This window comes from Bidens hawaiensis, unplaced genomic scaffold (genome assembly GCF_021521415.1).
Source record: "Bidens hawaiensis isolate Kalapana, Puna unplaced genomic scaffold, B.hawaiensis_p1.1 tig00006171_1, whole genome shotgun sequence".
NCBI classification, from domain to species: domain Eukaryota; kingdom Viridiplantae; phylum Streptophyta; class Magnoliopsida; order Asterales; family Asteraceae; genus Bidens; species Bidens hawaiensis.
Window position 1 is genome coordinate 3,896 of NW_027491409.1, and position 16,143 is coordinate 20,038.

Sequence of the window (16,143 nt, forward strand, 5' to 3'; positions counted from 1 at the left end):
CCCCATAAGGATAGAGAGGCTGCTTCCGGTGGAGACCCCCGGCTCGATAGTAGTTTTGCATCAAGCCTTGGACATAAGGCACATAGCACTCAATCATCGGGACACCAGCTGATCGGTGCATGTACCCTTGTCTTTCGGCTATCAACGCCACTACATGATGCCTGATTAACCGTCCGTCACTTTTAACGTTATTTTCACGAGATTAATAAAATAACGTCAAAATTAGAGCAATTTCACTTTTGTCCACCCGAGGGTTCACACATATATACATCATATGTGCGCACCGCAAGCAGGGCTAACATAGTTATCATTTCCTTTCCTTTAATTTCCTTCCAACTCAAGACACTTAATTAAAAAAAATTTCCTTTCTGTCCCTTTCCTTTCTTATCCTTCCCTCTCATTTCCTTTTCTTTACTTAGTTAAAAAACTCAAGAACAAGGCGTTAGTCTTTACTCATTTCTTTCCTACACCCAAAACAGTTAACATTAGCGAACTTGGTCTCGTATTCAATTTGGTTCTCATATGAATCGTTCCCTACACTACACATATAAATTAACTACTGTAATAAGAAACCTAGGTCAAAATCCATACTCAGGTGACTCGAATAACTGCCAATTCTTATGACTGAACATGAAGTAGTCTTTCAACTCGTTTGGTCACAAATTTGGGTCTTGTGTGAATAAATGATCTACCAAAACCCAAGTAACCCAGGCACAAGTAAAAGTTGGTCAGAGGTGGATTCTTGGACAGCCTAGATCCTTTTGAATGTTTCAAGTTTATTGATTGTGCTGGTTTGTATGTGTAATAAAGCTTGTATAGCTAGCTGCCTAGCTATGCTTTGGGCACCTGAAACATATGTCTAATTGTCTAAATAACCAACCTTGACAAGTGTAGAAGTCCACATTAGGATCGTGAAAAAAACACATAACTCAGTTCACATGGTTCCATAGTCACATCATTTTATTTAACAAACAAAAGTATGGTGTCTCAGATACATAGGTTGTGTTGAACCTCATCAAAAGCACAATCATTGAATAAAACACACGACAGTTTTATGGTCTCTTTTGATCATCACAACACCTGAAATTGAACAAAAAATGGCACCAAATACGCGATTACTTATGAACCAAAGTAATGCTTCATAGACCAAATTACCAAAAACATCAATGCAACAAGAGAAAATGACTAAAACATGTGTCAAAATTTATGCCTTAAATTTAGGCTGACGTTTGAGGCTAGGGCTGTCACTTTTACCCGAAACCCGAAACCCAACCCGAGAAAAGACTAACCCGAACCCGAACCAAAGTAATTCGGGTTGGTTCTTGGGTTTGATTTGTAAGATTTTGGTCAACCCGAATAAACTTTTAGTTTTGAAATTGAATATATTTTTATGTATAATAGGCTATGTCTTAGACACTAAAGTTATCAGAAACTGTAATCGACTGTAGTCATTCTAACTATTATGGATCGATTTCTTATTTAATTTATGGTTTCCGTTTATTACTAATAGCAAACTGTAATCGAACGACCAGATCACCGATTGAATACGATTTTGATTCGAGTTAGTTTTACTCTTCTCTTGAACTGTTTTATCAAATTAGGTTAGTTTATTATTTGATTGTTTGTGTTATAAGCAAAGAAAAATATGTTTTAATATTATCATTATAGTTTTAAAAACATTTGGTTTTGTGTTTTTTTTTCTAGGATACTCGAAAACCCGATTAACCCAACCCGAAAAAACACCCCTATTTGAGGCTTAAGTACTATTTCTTAAAATTAAATAGCAGGAATCATTTCAACTTTTGGCCAGTTTTACATAAGAAAAAGTTTCAAAAAGGCCTGGAAAACTAGACGGGTTTGGGTCATGAGTCAGAACGAGTTCAAGTCAATAATGGTTCTAAGGAAATTGAAATTGGGTCAAAACAGATTCTGGCCAAAAGGTATGGTTGAAATGAATCAGTTTAGAATAACATACCGAAATAGGTTCACCCACTATATTTTCATATGGCGGCTAATGAGTAATTTTGATTCTTGCCTATTGTTTCAAGCATCAACAGCATGAAGTAAGAAAAAAAATTAATTTGGCTGCTTGAAGGCATATAACAATATTACATTCGAAATCATATGATTGGCAGCGATACATATTGAATTTTAAAAACTTTTGACCAACAAAGCTATTACTTCACATTTAAACCACTGATATTAATTTAACAAACACATATATATCATAAGCAGCAGAAGATAATTATTACCTAATGTTCATCTCCATGTCCATGTCCATCTCCATGTCCATGTCCTTCCCAAGGATGCCGCCATCCCTAAACGTAAAAAAAATGGATTCATTCTACTAATATTTCAAGCTACTTCTATCATGTTGTATCAATTTAACCTTTAAAAAACAAGAATACGTCATGAAGAATATGTTCTAGTCAGGTTAAGAGATCACCCATGACCCATTAAAGAGTGACAGGCGACCAGTAATCTACTACGTGACCACTCTTCCTGTCTAATATAGAGTCAGAACAGTCATTTTTATTGTGAAAAAAGCAATCAACCACTTAGCTCTTTCCATTTTAGTTATTTAAGTGTATGCACGTGCAGTTTCTAGACACTAAATGATGTGATCGATTAATGCTCACCAGAACCACAGGGCCGTCTTGCTTAGCCCGATAGAGAATCCAAAACCTGAAACAAATGCATGTAATAAGATTTTATTAAAAGTGAATGCAATATACAGTATGTCAAAACATAACATAAAACTACAACTTTTGATCATCAATTCATTGCACCTAATCCTTATAAGATGTACACATCGGAGTTCAAAAGTTTCTGTTGTTTACTAAAAGTTTTGCAAAATACGCATATGTCATCATGTATAGAAGTTTTATATATTTATTTAATTTTATTAATTAGGTTCATCGTATGTGTAGTGCTTACATACGATTCTATTTGTAGATATAAGGCGTTCACCTTTGAAAATGATGATTTATAGTACTTGCTTTTGTGTTTAAAATACCGAGTCTCTTGATATTAATGTAGGTTGTTAAAATACAAAGCCCTTTTTGCAATGTTGTTGCTTTTATGAATTGTTGTAACCCGTAGAGATCTGACTAGACCGACCTCTTTGTTGCTTTAGATTTTTGTGATCCCTCTAGGGGTTTCTGGTAAAATATTACGCACCTATAATAACCAAAGATGTCATATAGTAATACTTACCCTAAAGAGATACAACAAGCAAAAGCAAGAAAAGAGTTGACATCTGTGGTGATTTGTTTAATTCTTGATTATTATCTTAAAAGTTAAGAAAAGTGTATGCTTTAGTGTGTGTTGGTCCATAAATTAATTGCATTTAACAGGTGTTTTTCCAGAAGATGATGTGAAAAACATGCAATTAACATACAGAGGAAGGAATTGAAGGATAGGGTGGGTATTATTAGTTACCACATCATGGCGCACATGCCCTTTCCGGTGATGGTGTGCCAACGCTTAGGCTGATGCAGATGAAGGCCTTTGTATGTTCCATTTCCATACCCTCCTCCTGCCATCGATCGATCTTCAATTGGGGAGCCCTAGGTTTTGTTTGATTTGGGGGAAGAATACTTAATGCCCTACCCACATACATACATACATGGTTTTATAAAATAAAATTATTAATTAATTAATTAATTAAAATGATAACAGTAATTTATTTTAGGGATAAACAAAAGATAAAAAGGATTAAAGATTTAACCAATGTTTCAAGACTCGGTCCGGATATCGACCCAGACGTCTTATCGGGTCAAAGGTCTGACTGACCCGATAGGTTAGACATGACATTGACCCGAATAACGTCATAAATATATAAATAATTATATATATATATATAATAACTAAGGTGCTGTTTGTTTTTAAAGGTAAAATGTCTGCAATATGCGGACCACATCTGCAGACATCTTTAGCAGAAGAGGTGGACCAAACCTCTGCAACCTGCAAAAAGAAGACCGTTTGTTTTTTTAACGTCTGCAGGCTACTAAAATCAAACAGAAATTTTTAAATGAGCTAAAATTTAAATAAAAAAGTCATTCAACTTCGAAATTTAAATAAGTGTCAAATAACACAGAAATAATATTTATAAAGCCACAATAACATTATTTAAATCACTTGTTCCGTACTTTGCATAAACAATGTTATTTGATAGATGTTGTGCTTAAAACAATGTTGAAGATGAATTGTGAAAGTTGAGAACAATTCCTCTTCTGTATTTATTATTTCTTTTACTAACATAAAAAAATATACAACAAAGATGAAAATAAAAAGAAACTTGATCTAGGGTAACATATTATGTTCAAAAATATTATAAGATGTCAACAAAACCCAAGCCCAATTCATCATATTTTAAAGCCTAAATGTTCAATCCTATAGTCATAAGTTCATTCTCGTCAAATCACATAACATTATTTCTTTAACAAAAACATAATCCATTTGTAATATGGAGAGATCACATATATAGATTGCTAAAATAAATGTTAACGTCTGCAGATTTCTAAAATAAACCGGTGGTGGTGTACGAACTGTGGTAGTGGGTGTGGTGGTGCTGGATGGTGATAGTGGTGGGTGGTGGTGGTGGTGGATGGTGGCGGTGGTGGACGGTGATAGCGACAGACAGTGTGGTGGATGGTGGTGGTGGTGACGGGCGTTGGGTGGTAGTGGTGCTGGATGGTAATAGTGGTAGAGGTAGGTGGTGATGCTGGATGGTGGTGGTGGAAGAAGGCGTTGGTGGTCAAAGACGTTGGTGGGTGGTGGACAGTGGTGGTGGGCGTGGTAGACGGTGGCGGCGGGGAATAGTGGTGGTGGAGGACGGTGGTGGTGGGTGGTGGACGGTGGATAGTGGGGTGGGGCGACGGTGGTGGTGAAAAGTGGGTGGCAATAGTGGTGGCGGACGATGGGTGGGTGGTGGTGAACGGTAGGTGGTGGTGATGGTGTGCAGTGGGGTATTGGCAGAGTGTGGTGTTTTAAAATTCTGTATCTATTATTTCTTTTACTAACACATAAAAATATACAACAAAGATAAAAATAAAAAAGAAACTTGCTCTAGGGTAACATATTATGTTCAAAAATATTATTAGATGTCAACAAAACCCAAGCCCAATTCATCATATTTTAAAGCCTAAATGTTCAATCCTATAATGATATGTTCATTCTCGTCAAATCACATAACATTATTTCTTTAACAAAAACATAATGACCATTTGTAATATGGAGAGACCACATATATAGATTGCTAAAATAAATGTTAACGTCTGTAGATTTCTAAAATAAACCGGTGGTGGTGTACGAACTTTGATAGTGGGTGTGGTGGTGCTGGATAGTGATAGTGGTGGGTGGTGGTGATGGACGGTGGGTGGTGGTGGTGGTGGATGGTGGCGGTGGTGGGTGGTGGACGATAGTGGTAGACGGTGATAGCGGCAGACAGTGTGGTGGATGGTGGTGGTGGCGGGCGTTGGGTGGTGGTGATGCTGGATGGTGGTGGTGGAAGAAGGCGTTGGTGGTCAAAGACGTTGGTGGGTGGTGGACAGTGGTGGTGGGTGTGGTAGACGGTGGCAGCGGGGAACAGTGGTAGACGGTGCCAGCCAAATTCAGATTCAGTGCCATGGCCTCCATTGCTAACACATTCTTCTTTTTCCTCATACTCTCTTCACTCACCCTCCAACCTCATGCTAGAGAGAGCAAGTTTTTCACCAAAGTCATTCATTACCTTTCAAATTCACCCATAACCTCCTCATCATTGGTACCCGCACCGGCACCAGCACCCTCATCATTGGGACCAGCACCAGCACCGGTGCTGGTACCAGGGCTGGAGCCGGAGGCTGGGCCAGTGTTTTTGGCTCCAGCACCGGCTCCTGGGTCGTCTCTGGAGCCATTTTTCTTGGCCCCGTCTCCGGCACCAGCGGTAGAGGAGTATGGTTATGGTCTTTATGGTAAAGGGTCGAGTGAGTATTCCTCAGAGGAATACCGCACGACTTCCTTAGAGGGTTCTGAGAATGAAACCCCCGAGGGCGAGGACGAGGAGGAGAAAGAAACTAATGATGTTGATGAGTTCATTTCACAAAAGCAGACACCGTTTGAGAAGCTATTAAGCAGTCAGAGTTACTCTACTAACAATAATGGTTATTCGAACAATGAGAATGGCTACTCAAGCCATAACCAAAATGTTTACACCAACGGGAATGGCTACAACACTGAGAATGTCTACAACAACAACAACAACAACGAGTATGGCTACAGCAGTAATGAGAACGGTTACAACAATGGGAATGTCTACAACAGCAACGACAATGAGAATGGCTATAACAACAATGAGAACGTCTACAACAACAATGAGAATGTCTATAATAACGAGAATGGTTACAACAACAATGAGAATGGGTACAACCAGAGGTTGTATAGCAACAACTATAAAGACAATGGCAATGAATACTCAAGCTCTACGAATGAGAACAATGGTTACACGACCAATAGCTTCGTTGAAAACAACAACAATTACAAGACCTTTACAAACAAGAATAGCGGCTACAATGGCAATGGATACACGCTCTCTAAAGAAGAATACAATGGCTACAACAGCGGCAACGGGTACATGACGGAGAAACAAGGAATGAGTGACACAAGGTTTTTGGAGAATGGTAAATACTCTTATGGTACAAACAACAATGGGAATAATCAGGAAAGTAGTTATGAGGAAGAAGTGAGTGACAATGGTGAAGGGTACTATAGGAATAATGAAGAACCAAAATATGAGTTTGACACAATGACAGAGTATGACAAGCAAGAGGGGTATTTGCCATGAGAGTGAAGAGATGCAAATTGTTTTATAAGTTAAGTAACTATAATTACAAAGCATATATATTGGAAGGTTTAAAAAATAAGTGGAAGTCATTTTTTTTCCCTTTTGTTTGTGACTCCGTCTTTTTTACTTTGGTTTGTCTTTGATGTTCTGGAGGGTGGTAGGGTTAGGATAATATGTACTTTGGAAGATAATTATGTTTAAGTTTCTTTTCGTACTAAATTAAGTGGATTACCAAAGATTTTTCATTACATTTAATATAATAATTCTAATACACTATAAACATACACTACCACAAAATGGTCAAAACCGTCACAAATGAAAAATTACCGACACAAATACCTTGGTCTCGAATCCGCTTTGCAATTAATTTTAGCACCATAAATCAATAACAGTGAAAAAAGCCCGATTTTTGCGACGATTATTGTGCTAACTATTTGGTTTTGTGACGCATTACAAACCACATATCTGTTTTTGGGGAACATTTGCGGTCGTGAACTTAGGGCGTGTTCGTTTCACAGAAGGGAATGGAATTGGAATTGGAATTTGCATAAGATTTGGAATTAGAAGGAATTGGATTTGGAATCTAAACATTCCCATAGGAATTGGAATTGAAAGGAATTGAAATCCAATTCCATTTTTGATGTGTTCGTTTGACAAATGAATCGGAATTGAGTTTTTTTTTTTTTTTTTTTAATGAGGATAACGGCGGAAACATTTTAGTCTCTTTAGATTTTTTCTTTTTTATTTATATTTTGCGTTATAATTTTTTTTATTATTTTTTTTGAATTTTAATGGGTTTTCTATTAAGATAAAAAACCCCTTAAAAAGTATTCAAAAATAATAATAAAAAATTCATAAATCAAAATATAAATTAAAAACCAAAAAAGTAAAAAAGCTAAAATGTTTTATTCGTTGTCTTCGTTAGCAAAAAAAAACTCGAGAAAAGATTCCAATGAATTCCTCCACATGTTGGGAGGATTTGAAATTCTTGTATTTTAAGGAATTTGAAGGAATTGAATTCCAATTCCAATTCCAATTCCAACGAAACGAACACGCCATGTCATAGGATTTTAATTCCAATTCCTTTGAATTCTCACTAATTATATGAAACGAACACGCCCTTAAAGCACCGTATATCTTGTTCTGCCAACCAAAGTACGATATATTCAGCAATATGATCCTCACTTTCTTTTCCTATCATTTCCAAAAAAAAGTGAAACAAGAGACCATGTTTTCACTCAACAAAATACCTTGGGTATTAGCGATGTTTTAAAAACCGGTATATTACTTGTATCGGATTGGACTAAAAAATGGTACAACCGGTTGAATAGTTTACCTTATAATTTCCTATAAATATAACTTAAATCCTAAAATAACCCAAAACTAAATGATTCATATAACAAAAAATAATCCAAAAGTTAATTCATATTAAAAAAATAATGCAAAAGCATTCAATTTTAAAAAAATAGTCCTAAAATTTACACGTTTGAATGTTAATTGTTAGGTTAAAAATTATTAAGAAAAAATTTGGGCCACAAATATCAAAAGTTTATTGGGCTTAAAACCGATTTGCCTGTAAAAACCGGTATTTTAGACAAAAACCACAGGTACGATGTTCTAGCAAACCGATCAAAAATACCGGTCTACTGTGCGAAATCCGGTTTAACCGGTTCAAGTGGCCGGTTTGAACCGGTTTTTAAAACACTGGGTATTAGGGATGTACATACCGGGTCTTTACCCAAACCAGTTTCTGTTTGGGTCAACACAAGTCAAAATCGCTATTAGCTTAAACCAATTCTGGTTTCTAACCTGTCTGCAAGTGGAAAAGGATCGATTCCGTTGCCAACTGGTTTGGTTCGGCCTTCTAACTGGTTCGATTTGGTTTGATTCAGTTTTTAACTGGGTTTTGCCAAACAGTTTTCAATACCTGGATTTCTTTTTTACACCGCTAAATATGGTTACACATTATTTCATGCTCTTTTACGCCCTGTTCTTGAGTTTTTTTAAAGGAGGGAAAGGAAAGGAAAACTTAGGATAGTTAAAAAAACAAGTGTTCATGGAAAGGAAAGGAGTAGGAGGAGTTAGGAATGATTAAATTAATGTATTTTTCCAATAAGTTATCATCCCAAAAATGGGATGATTACTAAGGATAACTATTTTTTAACATAGTTATCATTTCATCATCATCATCATCATCATCATCATCATCGTACTCAGTATATCCCACCAATAGCAAAGCTATAGTAGGGTCTGAGGAGGGTAAGATGTAGACAGCCTTACCTCTACCCCATAAGGATAGAGAGGCTGCTTCCGGTGAGACCCCCGGCTCGATAGTAGTTTTGCATCAAGCCTTGGACATAAGGCACATAGCACTCAATCATCGGGACACCAGCTGATCGGTGCATGTACCCTTGTCTTTCGGCTATCAACGCCACTACATGATGCCTGATTAACCGTCCGTCACTTATAACGTTATTTTCACGAGATTAATAAAATAACATCAAAATTAGAGCAATTTCACTTTTACCCACCCGAGGGTTCACACATATATACATCATATGTGCGCACCGCAAGCAGGGCTAACATAGTTATCATTTCCTTTCCTTTAATTTCCTTCCAACTCAAGACACTTAATTAAAAAAAATTTCCTTTCTGTCCCTTTCCTTTCTTATCCTTCCCTCTCATTTCCTTTTCTTTACTTAGTTAAAAAACTCAAGAACAAGGCGTTAGTCTTTACTCATTTCTTTCCTACACCCAAAACAGTTAACATTAGCGAACTTGGTCTCGTATTCAATTTGGTTCTCATATGAATCGTTCCCTACACTACACATATAAATTAACTACTGTAATAAGAAACCTAGGTCAAAATCCATACTCAGGTGACTCGAATAACTGCCAATTCTTATGACTGAACATGAAGTAGTCTTTCAACTCGTTTGGTCACAAATTTGGGTCTTGTGTGAATAAATGATCTACCAAAACCCAAGTAACCCAGGCACAAGTAAAAGTTGGTCAGAGGTGGATTCTTGGACAGCCTAGATCCTTTTGAATGTTTCAAGTTTATTGATTGTGCTGGTTTGTATGTGTAATAAAGCTTGTATAGCTAGCTGCCTAGCTATGCTTTGGGCACCTGAAACATATGTCTAATTGTCTAAATAACCAACCTTGACAAGTGTAGAAGTCCACATTAGGATCGTGAAAAAAACACATAACTCAGTTCACATGGTTCCATAGTCACATCATTTTATTTAACAAACAAAAGTATGGTGTCTCAGATACATAGGTTGTGTTGAACCTCATCAAAAGCACAATCATTGAATAAAACACACGACAGTTTTATGGTCTCTTTTGATCATCACAACACCTGAAATTGAACAAAAAATGGCACCAAATACGCGATTACTTATGAACCAAAGTAATGCTTCATAGACCAAATTACCAAAAACATCAATGCAACAAGAGAAAATGACTAAAACATGTGTCAAAATTTATGCCTTAAATTTAGGCTGACGTTTGAGGCTAGGGCTGTCACTTTTATCCGAAACCCGAAACCCAACCCGAGAAAAGACTAACCCGAACCCGAACCAAAGTAATTCGGGTTGGTTCTTGGGTTTGATTTGTAAGATTTTGGTCAACCCGAATAAAATTTTAGTTTTGAAATTGAATATATTTTTATGTATAATAGGCTATGTCTTAGACACTAAAGTTATCAGAAACTGTAATCGACTGTAGTCATTCTAACTATTATGGATCGATTTCTTATTTAATTTATGGTTTCCGTTTATTACTAATAGCAAACTGTAATCGAACGACCAGATCACCGATTGAATACGATTTTGATTCGAGTTAGTTTTACTCTTCTCTTGAACTGTTTTATCAAATTAGGTTAGTTTATTATTTGATTGTTTGTGTTATAAGCAAAGAAAAATATGTTTTAATATTATCATTATAGTTTTAAAAACATTTGGTTTTGTGTTTTTTTTTCTAGGATACTCGAAAACCCGATTAACCCAACCCGAAAAAACACCCCTATTTGAGGCTTAAGTACTATTTCTTAAAATTAAATAGCAGGAATCATTTCAACTTTTGGCCAGTTTTACATAAGAAAAAGTTTCAAAAAGGCCTGGAAAACTAGACGGGTTTGGGTCATGAGTCAGAACGAGTTCAAGTCAATAATGGTTCTAAGGAAATTGAAATTGGGTCAAAACAGATTCTGGCCAAAAGGTATGGTTGAAATGAATCAGTTTAGAATAACATACCGAAATAGGTTCACCCACTATATTTTCATATGGCGGCTAATGAGTAATTTTGATTCTTGCCTATTGTTTCAAGCATCAACAGCATGAAGTAAGAAAAAAAATTAATTTGGATGCTTGAAGGCATATAACAATATTACATTCGAAATCATATGATTGGCAGCGATACATATTGAATTTTAAAAACTTTTGACCAACAAAGCTATTACTTCACATTTAAACCACTGATATTAATTTAACAAACACATATATATCATAAGCAGCAGAAGATAATTATTACCTAATGTTCATCTCCATGTCCATGTCCATCTCCATGTCCATGTCCTTCCCAAGGATGCCGCCATCCCTAAACGTAAAAAAAATGGATTCATTCTACTAATATTTCAAGCTACTTCTATCATGTTGTATCAATTTAACCTTTAAAAAACAAGAATACGTCATGAAGAATATGTTCTAGTCAGGTTAAGAGATCACCCATGACCCATTAAAGAGTGACAGGCGACCAGTAATCTACTACGTGACCACTCTTCCTGTCTAATATAGAGTCAGAACAGTCATTTTTATTGTGAAAAAAGCAATCAACCACTTAGCTCTTTCCATTTTAGTTATTTAAGTGTATGCACGTGCAGTTTCTAGACACTAAATGATGTGATCGATTAATGCTCACCAGAACCACAGGGCCGTCTTGCTTAGCCCGATAGAGAATCCAAAACCTGAAACAAATGCATGTAATAAGATTTTATTAAAAGTGAATGCAATATACAGTATGTCAAAACATAACATAAAACTACAACTTTTGATCATCAATTCATTGCACCTAATCCTTATAAGATGTACACATCGGAGTTCAAAAGTTTCTGTTGTTTACTAAAAGTTTTGCAAAATACGCATATGTCATCATGTATAGAAGTTTTATATATTTATTTAATTTTATTAATTAGGTTCATCGTATGTGTAGTGCTTACATACGATTCTATTTGTAGATATAAGGCGTTCACCTTTGAAAATGATGATTTATAGTACTTGCTTTTGTGTTTAAAATACCGAGTCTCTTGATATTAATGTAGGTTGTTAAAATACAAAGCCCTTTTTGCAATGTTGTTGCTTTTATGAATTGTTGTAACCCGTAGAGATCTGACTAGACCGACCTCTTTGTTGCTTTAGATTTTTGTGATCCCTCTAGGGGTTTCTGGTAAAATATTACGCACCTATAATAACCAAAGATGTCATATAGTAATACTTACCCTAAAGAGATACAACAAGCAAAAGCAAGAAAAGAGTTGACATCTGTGGTGATTTGTTTAATTCTTGATTATTATCTTAAAAGTTAAGAAAAGTGTATGCTTTAGTGTGTGTTGGTCCATAAATTAATTGCATTTAACAGGTGTTTTTCCAGAAGATGATGTGAAAAACATGCAATTAACATACAGAGGAAGGAATTGAAGGATAGGGTGGGTATTATTAGTTACCACATCATGGCGCACATGCCCTTTCCGGTGATGGTGTGCCAACGCTTAGGCTGATGCAGATGAAGGCCTTTGTATGTTCCATTTCCATACCCTCCTCCTGCCATCGATCGATCTTCAATTGGGGAGCCCTAGGTTTTGTTTGATTTGGGGGAAGAATACTTAATGCCCTACCCACATACATACATACATGGTTTTATAAAATAAAATTATTAATTAATTAATTAATTAAAATGATAACAGTAATTTATTTTAGGGATAAACAAAAGATAAAAAGGATTAAAGATTTAACCAATGTTTCAAGACTCGGTCCGGATATCGACCCAGACGTCTTATCGGGTCAAAGGTCTGACTGACCCGATAGGTTAGACATGACATTGACCCGAATAACGTCATAAATATATAAATATATATATATATATATATAATAACTAAGGTGCTGTTTGTTTTTAAAGGTAAAATGTCTGCAATATGCGGACCACATCTGCAGACATCTGTAGCAGAAGAGGTGGACCAAACCTCTGCAACCTGCAAAAAGAAGACCGTTTGTTTTTTTAACGTCTGCAGGCTACTAAAATCAAACAGAAATTTTTAAATGAGCTAAAATTTAAATAAAAAAGTCATTCAACTTCGAAATTTAAATAAGTGTCAAATAACACAGAAATAATATTTATAAAGCCACAATAACATTATTTAAATCACTTGTTCCGTACTTTGCATAAACAATGTTATTTGATAGATGTTGTGCTTAAAACAATGTTGAAGATGAATTGTGAAAGTTGAGAACAATTCCTCTTCTGTATCTATTATTTCTTTTACTAACATAAAAAAATATACAACAAAGATGAAAATAAAAAGAAACTTGATCTAGGGTAACATATTATGTTCAAAAATATTATAAGATGTCAACAAAACCCAAGCCCAATTCATCATATTTTAAAGCCTAAATGTTCAATCCTATAGTCATAAGTTCATTCTCGTCAAATCACATAACATTTTTTCTTTAACAAAAACATAATCCATTTGTAATATGGAGAGATCACATATATAGATTGCTAAAATAAATGTTAACGTCTGTAGATTTCTAAAATAAACCGGTGGTGGTGTACGAACTGTGGTAGTGGGTGTGGTGGTGCTGGATGGTGATAGTGGTGGGTGGTGGTGGTGGTGGTGGTGGATGGTGGCGGTGGTGGGTGGTAGACGGTGATAGCGACAGACAGTGTGGTGGATGGTGGTGGTGGCGGGCGTTGGGTGGTAGTGGTGCTGGATGGTAATAGTGGTAGTGGTAGGTGGTGATGCTGGATGGTGGTGGTGGAAGAAGGCGTTGGTGGTCAAAGACGTTGGTGGGTGGTGGACAGTGGTGGTGGGCGTGGTAGACGGTGGCGGCGGGGAATAGTGGTGGTGGAGGACGGTGGTGGTGGGTGGTGGACGGTGGATAGTGGGGTGGGGCGACGGTGGTGGTGAAAAGTGGGTGGCGATAGTGGTGGCGGACGGTGGGTGGGTGGTGGTGAACGGTAGTTGATGGTGATGGTGTGCAGTGGGGTATTGGCAGAGTGTGGTGTTTTAAAATTATGTATCTATTATTTCTTTTACTAATACATAAAAATATACAACAAAGATAAAAATAAAAAAGAAACTTGCTCTAGGGTAACATATTATGTTCAAAAATATTATTAGATGTCAACAAAACCCAAGCCCAATTCATCATATTTTAAAGCCTAAATGTTCAATCCTATAATGATATGTTCATTCTCGTCAAATCACATAACATTATTTCTTTAACAAAAACATAATGACCATTTGTAATATGGAGAGACCACATATATAGATTGCTAAAATAAATGTTAACGTCTGTAGATTTCTAAAATAAACAGGTGGTGGTGTACGAACTGTGATAGTGGGTGTGGTGGTGCTGGATAGTGATAGTGGTGGGTGGTGGTGATGGACGGTGGGTGGTGGTGGTGGATGGTGGCGGTGGTGGGTGGTGGACGATAGTGGTAGACGGTGATAGCGGCAGACAGTGTGGTGGATGGTGGTGGTGGCGGGCGTTGGGTGTTGGTGATGCTGGATGGTGGTGGTGGAAGAAGGCGTTGGTGGTCAAAGACGTTGGTGGGTGGTGGACAGTGGTGGTGGGCGTGGTAGACGGTGGCAGCGGGGAACAGTGGTGGTGGTGGGTGGTGGACGGTGGATAGTGGGGTGGGGCGACGGTGGTGGTGAGTAGTGGGTGGCGATAGTGGTGGCGGATGGTGGGTGGGTGGTGGTGAACGGTAGGTGGTGGTGATGGTGTGCAGTGGGGTATTGGTAGAGTGTGGTGTTTTAAACTTCTGCATACCTTATAAGATCTCAGAAGTGGATTGACCAAGTCTATACCAAGAAGAGCTTGCGCAAACGTTTTTAAATAAAACGTCTTCGAGAAAACAAACAGTCTGCAGATAACAATGTCTGCGTGTGGTCTGCACGGCGCAGACAAAAGAGAACGCGCAAACTTTTTTCAGAAAAACAAACAGCACCAAAATTTCATTTACTTTAATTTCTTTTTACAATGTTTTTCTCACTATACAGGATATATGTTACATTTAAATAAACATAGATATGGGTTGGCTGGGTGGCAAGTGGGGAAATGAGTAGTTAATTACCCGGGTTGTGTATCGGTGCTTGATTCTTAGCAGCAGCAAACTTTTTTAATTAGTCAAAAAAAGCTTTTACCGGTTAGACCGGCTGTTCACCAGCCCGGTTGAATTGTGAACCGCCAAACCCGGCCGAGTTGCTAGAAAACATTTATAATAAGCAAACGGTTTCAAAACACTGGATTTAACTTCTCTAGCAGGCCCATAATATTCTCGAGAGAAAATTATGATTTGTCTCCCTGTGCAATATGGGCTGGCGCACTATTAACTACTGATTCTTAAATTGTGCGTATTGAACCACTAGAGTTTGGCAGGCTCAGTATGCCACCTTCCCGTTAATTGGCCAAGGATTGACTGTTTAGTGACAAGGGTACTTTAGTAATTTGATAAATAATAATAATAATAATAATGTGTAATAATAATAATAATAATAATAATAACAATAACAAGATCATATCATCTGCACCTCTATTATTATTATTATTATTATTATTATTATTATTATTATTATCTCAACATGCATCTCCAAACTCCAATCAAATCCCAATTTCGAAACCTTAAATGCTAAAAGCCCAATCTTAATATGCATGTTCTCAGTACTATAGTCTTCATATTAAATACTGATTCATCACTCTCGTCTTCAATCTCCACTGAACCCTAGTCTCAACAGTCGTCGCCGACATTAGCAGAAAAACAAAGGAGTGGTGCTCGAGGTGCTCGGCGATGGAGATGGTGGCACTCGAGGTGCTCATTTTTCCGGCACCACGCCGCCGCCACTTTGGATTTATTCCATTAATAATAATATTGGTAAATGGTAACAATAATTTGATAAACTCAAAATTAACTTTGGTAGTTTGGTTTAAATAAAAAAAAGAAGATTTGTAACTGGAGATCAAATTCAAATTGAGATTTTCAATATTTTGTGGTTCTGGTTAAAATAGATTTTGGAACTGAGAATAGAAAATCCT

At 36.8% G+C, this 16,143-nt stretch overlaps 3 protein-coding genes across 3 annotated transcripts; 1 reads left to right on the forward strand and 2 right to left on the reverse strand.

The window, feature by feature from the left end:
• Positions 1–889: 889 nt before the first annotated feature.
• Positions 890–3,587, reverse strand: LOC143631621 (NADH dehydrogenase [ubiquinone] 1 beta subcomplex subunit 2-like). Its single transcript, XM_077100324.1, has 4 exons — positions 3,442–3,587; positions 2,640–2,685; positions 2,253–2,318; positions 890–1,080 (listed from the first exon to the last, which is right to left on the reverse strand). Exons 1-3 carry the CDS (start codon positions 3,543–3,545, stop codon positions 2,253–2,255), a joined length of 216 nt encoding a protein of 71 aa, XP_076956439.1. The 5' UTR covers positions 3,546–3,587; the 3' UTR covers positions 890–1,080.
• Positions 3,588–5,602: 2,015 nt separating this feature from the next.
• LOC143631636 (uncharacterized) lies at positions 5,603–6,959 on the forward strand. The gene has a single exon (XM_077100335.1). It carries the CDS (start codon positions 5,630–5,632, stop codon positions 6,824–6,826), a length of 1,197 nt encoding a protein of 398 aa, XP_076956450.1. The 5' UTR covers positions 5,603–5,629; the 3' UTR covers positions 6,827–6,959.
• A 3,040-nt stretch (positions 6,960–9,999) lies between these two features.
• Positions 10,000–12,697, reverse strand: LOC143631622 (NADH dehydrogenase [ubiquinone] 1 beta subcomplex subunit 2-like). The gene is made up of 4 exons (XM_077100325.1): positions 12,552–12,697; positions 11,750–11,795; positions 11,363–11,428; positions 10,000–10,190 (listed from the first exon to the last, which is right to left on the reverse strand). The coding sequence occupies exons 1-3, from the start codon at positions 12,653–12,655 to the stop codon at positions 11,363–11,365; spliced, it is 216 nt and encodes a 71-aa protein (XP_076956440.1). The 5' UTR covers positions 12,656–12,697; the 3' UTR covers positions 10,000–10,190.
• Positions 12,698–16,143: the final 3,446 nt, after the last annotated feature.